General features: G+C 49.0%; 1 protein-coding gene across 7 annotated transcripts in view; it reads left to right on the forward strand.

The window, feature by feature from the left end:
• Positions 1 to 12,500, forward strand: part of ORC1 (origin recognition complex subunit 1) — a 98,853-nt gene that overhangs the window by 63,535 nt on the left and 22,818 nt on the right. For 6 of the 7 annotated variants that reach the window (XM_085854499.1, XM_085854503.1, XM_085854502.1 and 3 more), the window contains exon 14: positions 555 to 698. The exons of the other annotated variant lie outside the window; for it this stretch is intronic. In XM_085854499.1, the coding sequence (XP_085710625.1) occupies positions 555 to 698 (144 nt within the window). The remainder of the gene's footprint in view (positions 1 to 554; positions 699 to 12,500) is intronic. 7 annotated transcript variants of the gene reach the window in all.

Consider the following 12,500-nt stretch of genomic DNA (forward strand, 5'->3'; position numbering starts at 1 on the left):
ATATATATATATATATATATATATATATATACCAAGCTTGCACACTAAAAACTCGGCTCGCTGTCACACGATCCCAATGAAATTGCTGTGGCACTTAGCGGACATGCCGACAATGTTTGGGAAGTCTTGGCGTTCCATAGTACCACTTGCATTTTGCACAATGCGTATTTTTGTCATTCCCCGTGTACGGTCTGTCTTCTGCTACCAGCTATGTTGTACTGCTATCCCTTGCATGTGTACGGGTATCGCTCATATATATATATATATATATATATATGTATATATATATGTATATATATATGTATATATATATATATATATGTATATATATATATATGTATATATATATATATATATATATATGTATATATATATGTATATATATATGTATATATATATATATATTTTCCCTACTCATACTTTACACTTTTGGAACCAAACTCATGAGCAGTCCTCAATGTTGTGCATGCTTGCTTTACCCACTGTGGTTCTAAAACGTAATCACAGCAAATGTGTCTGGATGGTCAAATCCCATTCATGAGATTTGTTTTCAGGTTGACTCGCTGTGCTCACGACCTGCTGTGATATACCGTCTGCTGGACTGGCCGAGTCACCGAGGGTCCCGTCTCATCCTAGTTGCCATTGCCAACACATTGGACCTCCCAGAACGTTTACAAGGCCGACTTGCTAGCCGTCTGGTACTCATCGCCTGATTATCAGCAAAGAGTGAATTCTTTCGATTTTCTTGTTCTTTTTATTGCTGTCAAAATGTAAAACAAGTCATTTGGCAATTTAACGCAAATTGCTTGATAAATGTCATATTTAACTTGTATGTGAGTATAAAACTCGCCATTTAGTTGTACACATATAGTTGATGTTTATTTCATCCATATATCTTTCCAAATATATACACAAGTACTTACCGACACATTTGATTGAATATCGTAATTGATATCACTCATTATGATTTGGTGTTCTCACTAAAAGGCAGCGCTCCACTCACCACGGACTCAACCAGCTTTTTATTTTATTTTTATTTTTTAAGACTCATCTACATTTTTTTTTTTTGTTATACTCTCTTTTTTAATACTCTTCTCTCTGACTCTGGAAAATCCTCTTTATCTCTTTGTTGATGACTCCACCCTCTGCCATACCATCTGTCATCCCTCAGATCGGCAAGCAGCAGCCTCTTCACTCTGCAAATCTGGATAAAATCACAAGCTGGTCCAACACGTGGAACATGTCTTTCAATCCTGACAAATCTCCCACTCCCACTATGTCTCTCCGAAAAGACAGTCTGGAACCCCCCCCTCCCCCCCCCCCCAATCTACTTTCTCATCAATCCTTTTCAAGAAGTCCTATCATTCAAGCTTCTGGGTCTCACTATCTGTCACAATCTTTCCTGGGAAAGCCACATCTCCAAGCTGGCCTCCAAAACTAGTCACAGACTGGGCATCCTCCGTCGTGCAAAGTCCTTCCTCGGCACACCTGAGCTCCTGACCACATACAAAGCTTTCGTCCACAGACTGATGGAGTATTGCTCTCCCCTCTGGGCTGGTGCTCCTACCTCTCACCTTTCTCGGCTTCATGCTCTGCAAATCAAGGCATTTAGGATCATTGGAATCTCGCACGATGAGGCTGAGTCTTTGGGTGTCTCGCTCTCACCGCAGGAAGGTCGATGGTCTTTCTGTTTTCTACCGTCTCCTCTCTGGCCTTGCCGTCCCCCCCCCCCCCTGCTCTGTCTGTGATATGTCCCCGCCATATTTCCACATGGCATTCAAGGTCTGTCAGCAACCCCCTTCTGGTAACACTACCAAAATCAAGAATCACTGCTCACCTTCACTCTTTCATTCCTCTCTTTTCCCACCCTTGGAACAAACTACTACACACTTTTCAATCCCACTCTTCCCTCCAGGTCTTCAAAACAGCTGTTCACGACCATCTCTTATCTTCACCCATCCAAAACCACAATCTTTTCTACCCCCGTTAATCCACCCCAAGCCCACCTCCAAATTCCCTGCTTTCCTTCCTGAAAATCCCTGTAGTGTAAGGACCTGAGAGTCCATGTAGTGTCCATTTTGTTTTGCCTGTCTACTTCACCCCATCTCTCTCCCTTCCACAGATCTCCTCATGTCTCTGTTCCCCACTGTTTTTTTTTCCTTCCTTCTCCCACCCCTCTTGTCTCGTGCTCCCCTTGTACGTTCTGTGTGTTTGCTCTCATACGAGCCTCAACATTGTATTTAAGAAATATATACGTATGAAAATCCCGGCATGAGAAAATTCCGCGAATTTATTCACCCAGGAACGTTCCTGAGTTGAGCACAAATCCGATGAGAAAAAATAGGAGGTATGGGGGGGGGGGTTAATTCAATTGTTGGGAGTGATTTCACGCCGCCGACGATCTTTATTAAAAAAAAAAAAGTATTCCGAGGTCCCTAATTGACCAACGTGCAAACAAGAAAAAGCACAACCTGAACCAAAAGACAAAGAAGTGAACAATGTTCAGTGCTTAGGCGCCTGTCGACATTATCGACTCAAGAACTCAACAACTAGTGGATGCAACAGTGTTACCAATTGTGAACTTATTATGCAAACTTATTATGCAACTTGGTATCAATTATTGTCAACTTTGTTTAATTTGCTATAAAGACAATGAAAGAATATTATCCTACAGATTGATTCATGATTTGTACAATGAATTTTGACAACAATTTACATTACAACATTGATTAATAATTTGCAATATGAATTTCATGTCTTCAATGATTGTCTTCAGTGATTTTACCCTGTTAACAAGGACAACACTATACACAATCCTCTTAAAAGGGACCTGGAAATGCAGTAGAATGCAGGTGAGAACACCTGGAACCTTTAGCGTTCGGGGGCCTGGGCGGCCCCCGAACCCCGGCCTAAAAATTTTTTCGCCTCAGCCCATCGTTTTTTTTTTTTTTCAGCTAATTTTTTTTAGACTCACTCTCATGCCTTTGAAAAGAAAAAGTGATTTTTTTTTATCTTTTGATTGGAAAAATTATTTGATGATCTACGAACAAGGTCTGTGTTGAGTTTTTTTTAATTATTTTTTCCTTTGACTTCATTTCTTAAGACTTGCAATCTGCCAAACTGATCATTGGAATCCTCTAAGCTTAATATTGGAGGTTTCCTGTTTTGCTGTGATTCATATAATTTACAGTTGATTGCAGTTTGGTTTTATGCTTGGTATATTAACTGTAGATGTGATTTTATTGTTTGTTTATTTATTTTTGGCATGAGGCAGGTGAAGGAGAAAGCAATGGAGTACAAGAGGAACTTTGTTATGCCTTTGATTTGGAAAAGACTTACGATAGGGTTCCATGAGAGTTATACTGTTGTTTGTGGGAAAAGGGAGAACCAGGGAAGATAGTAAGGTTAATCCAAGCTATGTAACGGTGAATCTTTTCAAAAGTGAGAACAGAGAGGGGTAAAACACAAGAGTTTGAGGTCATTGTCGGAACAACATCAATGATCTGCTCTTCGTCCTCTGCTATTTTTTTATGATCATGGATGTGGTAGGTGAAGATGTGAGGAGAGGGCCGATGTGGGAATTGATGTATGCTGGTGGTGACTGCAGAAAGTGCTGATGAACAATAGAAGATATTGGTCAGATGGTACGTGTCTCAAAGAGGTTGAAGGAAAAATACTCTTAAATCAGAAGTGATGATCGTGAACAAGTAATGGAGGCCAAGCTGAATATAAAGATTGAGGAGGAGGGAGACTGAAGCAAGGTGATAATTTTAAAATATTTAGTGTCTGCACTCAGTAAAGGAAGTGGTTGTGAACAAAAGATTAGGAATAGTGATAGCAGGATGGCAAAAATTGTGGGAAGTTTCCAGGATGGTGTGCACCAAAACATGCCTCCAGAATCGAAAGTACATTTGTATAAGGCTGACCAGTTTTCATGTACGCATCAGAGATCTGGGCTTTGCAGAAGGAAAATAAATAAATTGGAGAGAATGGAAATGAGAATGCTCGGGTGAGTGGTGAATGGTGTGCCACTGAGACAAAGAAGAAGGAATGAGTTTGTTGTTGGGAACATGTCAGAAGATCTAAGAACATAGAGTTTGAGGGGGTTAGGACATGTATTGAGGATTGAGACATCCAATAAGAACTGTTCAGGAAAAACGAGTGCCGGGAGACAAAGGCTACGTTGGAGGAATGTTATTTTAAAGATAGAAAGAAGCACATTATCCATAGGATGATTGGGTCACTACCCTCCCCTCCACCCCCGCAGTGATATACACACGCACACACACACACACATAAAAACTCAGGCTCGACTGACCTGAAGGTGACATGACTGAATATCATACCATGCGTAAAGCACCACTTTGCCTCCAATGGCTTCCTTGGGGTTACTCATGATTTAAAAACCGAAATTTACAAGGTCACAAAGACCAAGATGTAAATGAATGCAGAGCCACCGACCAGATTTTGCTCTTATTTGGGCTCATCAGGACAGCATACTGTAAAATCATTTACTTGTAACCAAGCTAATTTTGGTTAAATAATGAATTAATCCACCTAACCTGATGAAGCAGCGAGGTACAGGCTGAGTCCCATCATGGCAATTGCAGCACAAACTGTTAGTGACAAACATCATCTACCACACCAACACATTTTTTTCTCGGCCCTGTTGAGCATTGAGTTAAGCCTGTATCTCACTGGGCTGTGACAGCTCGTGACTAGTTGGAGACACCAAATTGCGATAAAACAGCGATAATTTTCACTTGGAATCGCACTAAATTTATACAAAAACACATTTGCGTATGTCTCACGAATATCACATGAATGTCCCACGAATTCCCGGCGAAATTTGGGATGAACTTCGCCTGGAGTTCGCATACATGTCGCACGACATTCACGCGACGTTCAGGTGACAAAACTGATTTTTTTTGGCACATGCAACTGTCGCGCGACGGTCACACGACGGTCGTGCGACCATCGCGCAAATGTCGTGCAACAGTCGCACGTCAACTGTACGTGACAATTGAGAAATCGGGACTATATATATATATATATATATATATATATATATATATATATATATATATATATATATATATATATATATATATATATATATATATATATATATATATATATATATATATATATATATATATATATATATATATATATATATTGTTGTGGTTGACCAAATTCGCAAACCACCATTCAGGTCCCTTAGGTGAGATATCTCGGTAAGTATATGTGTAGTTAGGCCCAAACCCGTTGTCTAGAGGGAATAAATGTCATTCATGCGTGCTGCGACTCTTCAGGATAGCCGTTTTTCTTTTACTATCTTTATTTTGGACCAACCGCCATTATTACCACCACCAACCACGTCTCAACAGTCATCACAACATCAACCACCCACCACAACGCCGCTTCACCACAACAGCCACGACCTTTACCGTCACACCTCGCAACCGTCGCATCGCCACCGTTCTTGCGCCGCTTGTGGGTACCGGTACTGGACTCGTGCAGGGCGCGCACCGAACAGCGTGTACAAAACATCACGGACTTTCCGCAGAAAAACGGATCAAAAACGACTCACGCCCACTTTTGTTCCGTCCAATCGGTGAGCGAGGGGCGATTTGGCCCCGCCTCCAGGGCGTTGGAGGGCAGTCGCTATATGCAAATTCATGGATCAAAAAGCATTCACGCCCACTTTTTCTCGGGCCAATGGGGAGCGAGGTGAAAGGTCGAAGGCAGGGGGTCAAAGGCGAAGCCACGGGGCTTATATAAGCGGCTGCGTTCATCAGAAAGGTAGGTGTGCGTTGGAAAGAGTGAGTTCGGAGTTCAAGAGAGTCGTCGGTGGAGCTGGAAGGAAGTTGCGCGTTGGAACGAGCTGTGCGTTGGAACGAGTTGTCGGCGGAGCTGTGGAGATGTGGCGGCGGCGAAGACGGACGAGGGGGTGATCGCGTCGGTGCCGGGAGCTGAAGGCGGGAGGCCGACGGCGCGACCTGGTCGAGGTGGAGACGCTCGTCGCGGGACCCGAGACAGAATAAAAATCCTCCTTTCCCCGAGCATCAGCAACCCCCTCCTGTTTCCCCCCGCGCTGAGATAGTGCGACAAAGGGGGCCCCTTTTCCCACCCCCTACCAGACACTGTCCGCGAGGCCCGCGGAGTTGGGGCACCATCGCCACTTTGCGCCTCATCATCAGACGGGTAGGCCCGACCCGGTCTCTGCCCCAGGCCCGCCTCATCCTTGAGGGTGTTCTTTTTCTTGGTTTTGGGTATGTGTTGTCGGCGCCGTCTGTGAAGTAGAATTGTATAAGTGTTGCCGTGTGCTCGGTAGTCGGATAGCTCTGCATTGTGTCTTCGCTTTTACATTTGCTTTTTGTGTAAAATTGCATTGTTTCTTTTCCTTTTTCATGTGCTTTTGGTGGAATTGTATATGTGTGCTTTCCGTTCATCGCGAATAAATGTGCTTTATGTTGAACTGTTCTCCCGCTTCGCTTCGTCATTTCTTTCATTGAATCCCCATCTTGCTTCACGTAAAGGGTTGGTCCTGGGCTAAGACGCCCGATAATTAATCGAACCGTCGAGGCCAACGAATAACACCGCTCGGTTATCCCGATAGTACGGAACGGGTCGCTTAAGTGGCCCGTGTCCGAAGTCGACCTGCGGCGAGGTGCGATCGCCGGTCTACCCTCCGTGTGGGTACTTAGGTAGGTCGAATTTGGCGAGCAACCCTATCCCACGCGGGGGCCGATTGGCTCGATCGCGGTGAGACCGAAAGGTCCACCCGTGACTGGTTCCCGGCGTTAGTCCGAGAGGTCACGACTGGATTGTCCGTCCGGTGGGCGACGTGCCGCGATTCGAGTTACGTGGGCGTTCGCACGCCGGCGGGCGCGAATCCGCGACACTGGTGTCAGGTCGTGCGATACAAACTCATCGCCCTCCTCGCAGCACTGGTAACGGAGAACGGGAAAACGGGCTCTCCTGTCTCCAATTAAATTCACGGGAATCGGTCCAGGGGTGAGAGAAGCGACCCCCGATTCCCTCCAAATTACGAGCGATTCAAATTAACCCTTTAAGAGAAGCAAGATGGCGTCTCAAGGCGAGCGGGAGCCGGGGGTATTAGAAATGGATGTAGAATGTGTAGAATCCATGGCTCAGGATGAAATACCCGTGCAGGAAATGTTAATTGTACAGGAAAACGAACTCTCCCAACTGAACCCAGAGGCCGAAATGGGTGCGGCAGCGGCCGCGGTGTATGACACCTCCCCTCCCCCTCTCCACCAAAACCTCCCGACCCCTGCCGAAACGGCTCACTCAAGTGCACCCGACATGGCCCAGCTATGCGCCATGCTGGCGGCAATGACAAACGAAATGAAAGGAATGAACGAAAAGATGGATACAAATACAAATGAAATGAAAAACGAAATGAACAAGCAAATAAACAGAATGGAAGCAAACATGAAGGAGGAAATGAAAGAACTACGGGGTGAGACGCAGAACATAGGCCGATGCCTGCAGGCGGGCATGAAGGCCGTGAGCAGGGAGCTTAAAATGGCGACTCCACGTGTAGGAACGAATGAGCTGGAAGGGGGTGCAACGGCTGTCGGGCCCGCGGTGGAGGCGGGTAAGGAAAAAGTAATTCGGGAGACAAGAGACGAGGTGAAAGTAATTGCGAGGGAGAGAAAAGAACAATTAATACGGAAAGCAAGGATGAGGTACGCGGAGATCGTGAAAGAGCAAGGAGTGAAAAACAGGGAAGGACGGGAGCGACTTAAAGAGAAAGCAAGGTTGACCTACATAAAGATAAGGGAAAGACGCCAGAAAGAAGCGGAGACTAATAGACAGGAGGGGACAACAGAAACTTATAAATGCATAGAGACACGGGAGACAGAAAAAATAGAGGGAAGACTACACGATGAAGACGGGGTAAGTGACGCACACACACACACACGGAGGTAGTGGAGGATAATGGGGGTGAGCTGGCGGACTGGGTAGAGACCCAGTGCGAGCACCTGGATGGCCTCCTCCAGGAACGAGGGGAGGGAGTATGCCCCCTTGAGGCGAGTCACGACCAGGTGAGTTCGGTCGTGCTTTGCGAGGTTGAGGGGAGGAGTGCTGTGAACGGGTGCACGGAGAGCTTGGGGGGGTATAGAGGCCCCGGAGACCCTTGTGGGGACACGAATCCCCAGTGTGGTTGTCCCTGTGTGTGTGGTGCAAGGTGTGAGTGCGTCCCCGTGTGTGGAAGCGACCCCGTGTGTGAGTGGTGTGGTGGCGATGGTGCCAGAGTACGTGCTTCCCAGCACGCCGTGTGTGGATGAGGCACCGTGTGTGGAAGAGGCCGTGTGTGTGGATGAAACGGCCAGTGTGGATGAGGAACCGCGGGTGAGTGCCCCCGCGTGTGTGAGTGAGGGACGGTGTGTGGATGAGGCACCGCAGTTGAGTGCCCCCGCGTGTGTGAGTGGTATGGTTTGTGTGAGGGAAATGGCACGAGTGAGTGAACGGCCGAGTGCAAGGGAGACAGTGTGTGTGAGAGAGCGGTATGTGAGGGAGATGTCGGTTGGCATGCGGGAGCATGCAGCCGCGTCTCCCGGGGTGAGTTTAATGGTGAGGTGTGTTAGCGTCGTAACACGTGGGAGTGCGTGTGTGGAATGGAGGCGACGACGGCGACATGTAAAGAAAGAAAGCCGAGTAGCGGCTGTAGTTGTTTCGGGGATCGTGCCGGGTTCACCCAGCAGTGAGCACGAGGTCCGTGCTGTGCAACGCACGAGACCACCACGTGCTCGCTTGCGAGAGTGAAGTCCCGGTCCGGAAACGCACGTGGTGGATTTGCCGATCCCGCGGACGGACAAAGTTTAGGCAGGATAATGGATTTGGACCGGACGGGTTCTCCACGCGATCGTGTGTGTTAAGCTCCAACGGGCAAAGCACATGTGTTCGCGTGGGGAACCCCTCGAGACGTGGGGCTTGTTTTTTTTTTATGCGCACGGTGACGCCATGGCTGCACGTGGGGTTGGAATCCGGCAGGAGGGGTATCCCTGCCGGATGGTACCGTCCAAGGAGGGACGAGGTACACGTGCAGCTGCATGACGTCACAGGCAGGTGCAAAGTGCGCGAGCTGTGGGTTGCCGCGCTGGTGATGCGCATGAAAAAAAAAAACAAGCCTCACTTTCGGGTGCACAGGATTCCTGGGCAAGGGGTGGAAGACCCCCTTACCCGGGGCACAGGATGGAAACTAGTTAGGGGGAAGGGTTAGCTTAGTTAGACCGGCTCCATGGGGCAGGGGTAAGTCCTCATGGGGCCCGTGGAATGGATTAGTTCGAGGGATTGTAGCGAGATTTAGGTTGGGAAAGTTTTTTTTTTTGATTTTGAGACAGTGACAGACAGTGAATGTGTAGAGGGGACGTAGCTTAGCTACGTAGTGTTAAAAGTAATGTGCTACTAGTTTAAGGGACGACGTGGGAGCACGAGTTAGTTAGGGGATGTAGTTAGAAGGATGGCAGAGTTCAGTGGTGTGTGTGTTGAAGAGTTGGTGAGTGAAGTGGAAGCATGTGCTTGGTGAGTGAGTGAGGCCAGCGGGTCTGTGTGTATGGGGCGAATGGGGACTGCATGGTGCGATGAGTGATTGGGGGGAGGAGTGACTCCCGCCCAAGGGACCCCGGGGTCAGTATAAAGTGAGTTAGGGGGTTAGTCAAATTAGCAAATATGGAAGTCGTTTTGTTGTTGGTGGGAGTGTAGGCTCGAAACCCGTTTGGAGGGGTGCAGGAGCCCTGTTGACGGGCTGGGAGCGTGGCTGCGAAAAGTGAGTATCGCTGAGTGGGTACCCCGGGCACCAGGCTAGTCGGCCGTGGTAGGCCAAGGGCCCATGGGGGGCCGGGATAGCTTAGTGGGCACGGGTGCGCCTGCTTGGTGCGGGGGCCCGGGGCGCCATTAGCTGCGTGGGCAGTGTTGTGGGCACGGGTGACCCTCGGAAAGGGGCCTGGGAAGCCAGCCTGCCACGTGTGCGTTTCAGGGGAGGTGCCATGGGGGGCACTCCCCGGTGTTAGGGAGCTGGTAGGCTCGGAGGCAGTGTCGTGCCCGGGGGTGCCAAAGCTGGGGAATCGGCAGAGGGTCGTGCCTGCCAAAGGGAGCCACGTGTCCCAGCCATGAGACCGTGTGAGGGCACTGAGAGAAAATTGGGGGGCGCGGCCCGAAATTGTGAGGACACCAACACAGGCGACGGGAATCTGGGTTGTTAGAACCAATAGTTTAAGCGAGAGGCGCTTGTTGAAAGCCCCGGGGTAGTTTAACAGTTAAATGGATAGGGTAGATTAGGAAGTGTACCCCTCCGCACCATCCATCCCCTCGCTATCGTTGTGGGCCGCTGGACCCACTTTGGTTATAGATCGCTGAACTCTGGGGAGGCCATTCTGAGGCTTCGTTGGGCCTCGACACAGGACGCTAGCTCTCCCTTATTCCCCTCCGGGAAGGGAACGTAGGGGTTGGGAGTAGGCTAGGTGACAGAATAGGTTAGCCGAACAAGGACAGTAAAGGGGGTTAGGGGACGATTTATAGTGGGGAAGTAAAAGAAAAAAATAATAATAATCAAAAAATAAGTTGGGGCTAACTTGGGGTTTGACAAATTAAGGGAGTGGGTATGTACAGTGACAGGCAAAGGCGATAGGTGGGAGGGAGACAGGTAGGTAGGTCCGAGCCCGCCTTCCAAGTGGCCAGCACCACCGCACTCCCTCCACCAACCTCCACTGAACGGCAAAGGCTGGCCAGCTTCATCTGCTGGCTGCGTTGCTGCAAGGCAAAGGCCGGCCCACTTCATCGGCAGCTGGTTGTTTTGCTGCAAGGCCTGTGCCGGCCGGATCGTCTGCAGCTGTGGTACTTCAAGGCCTGTGCCGGCCCACTTTATCTGCCGACTGGCTGTTTTTCTTCAAGGCCTGTGCCGGCCAGTTCATCTGCCGGCTGTGTTTGCCTGCAGCGGCCTTCTTCTGCGGGCTGTGTTGCCTGCACCTTTGCCATGCCATGCCCACTGCCCACGTTCACCAGCCCCGTTCAATTTTTGCTTTGCCCCCCCCCCCCCCTGTTCATTGCCATGTGCGCCAGGATCAAGGCAACAGTTTGCAAGCTGCAAGAACTGCCCCGTTGGCAGCTACAACACGGGCCTGCAGTGGCGGCCCGTGCACCGTGTTTGTGTCCATCCATCTATCCGTTGTGTTCATTGCGTGTGCCACTTGAGCTGGCACGGAGACTGTGTTTGTGCAGCCCATGCACCGTTGTGGTTCACTGCGTTCAGTTCAAAAAGGAAGGCCTTGGACTGCGTGTGAGCAGCCAGCCACTTTCCCTGTCACCTGCATTGTTTTGAGCCAGAGACTGTATGCGAGCAGCCTGGCTCCCTGCTAACTGCTTTTCTTTTGCAGAGTTCATTGATCCTGGGCCATGGTTTAGTGTAAAATTTGTAACTTAAGGTTAAGATGTACTGTAAATATGAGTGCGCCCCCGGCATGTCTGTCCTAGCGCCGGCAATTTTATTTAAGTCGTCCGTGTGAGTGAGTTTGTTTAGGTAGTTACGCAGCCCTCAGGTTATTTATTTTGGGGACACGAATACCATGAATGTCGCACTCAGGGATCCGTAGGTAAAATGTACTCGGGGAAAACTACACATGATGGCACACGAAAATTTGACGACTCGGGACGAGTCTGTAAAAAGGGGAGGTGGTAGTGTTGTGGTTGACCAAATTCGCAAACCACCATTCAGGTCCCTTAGGTGAGATATCTCGGTAAGTATATGTGTAGTTAGGCCCAAACCCGTTGTCTTGAGGGAATAAATGTCATTCATGCGTGCTGCGACTCTTCAGGATAGCCGTTTTTCTTTTACTATCTTTATTTTGGACCAACCGCCATTATTACCACCACCAACCACGTCTCAATAGTCATCACAACATCAACCACCCACCACAACGCCGCTTCACCACAACAGCCACGACCTTTACCGTCACACCTTGCAACCGTCGCATCGCCACCGTTCTTGCGCCGCTTGTGGGTACCGGTACTGGACTCGTGCAGGGCGCGCACCGAACAGCGTGTACAAAACATCACGGACTTTCCGCAGAAAAACGGATCAAAAACGACTCACGCCCACTTTTGTTCCGTCCAATCGGTGAGCGAGGGGCGATTTGGCCCCGCCTCCAGGGCGTTGGAGGGCGGTCGCTATATGCAAATTCATGGATCAAAAAACATTCACGCCCACTTTTTCTCGGGCCAATGGGGAGCGAGGTGAAAGGTCGAAGGCAGGGGGTCAAAGGCGAAGCCACGGGGCTTATATAAGCGGCTGCGTTCGTCAGAAAGGTCGGTGTGTGTTGGAAAGAGTGAGTTCGGAGTTCAAGAGAGTCGTCGGTGGAGCTGGAAGGAAGTTGCGCGTTGGAACGAGCTGTGCGTTGGAACGAGTTGTCGGCGGAGCTGTGGAGAGGTGGCGGCGGCGAAGACGGACGAGGGGGTGCTCGCGTCGGTGC

Source organism: Eptatretus burgeri, chromosome 14 (genome assembly GCF_056783735.1).
Source record: "Eptatretus burgeri isolate ZD-2024b chromosome 14, Ebu_testis_v1, whole genome shotgun sequence".
Lineage (NCBI taxonomy): Eukaryota > Metazoa > Chordata > Myxini > Myxiniformes > Myxinidae > Eptatretus > Eptatretus burgeri.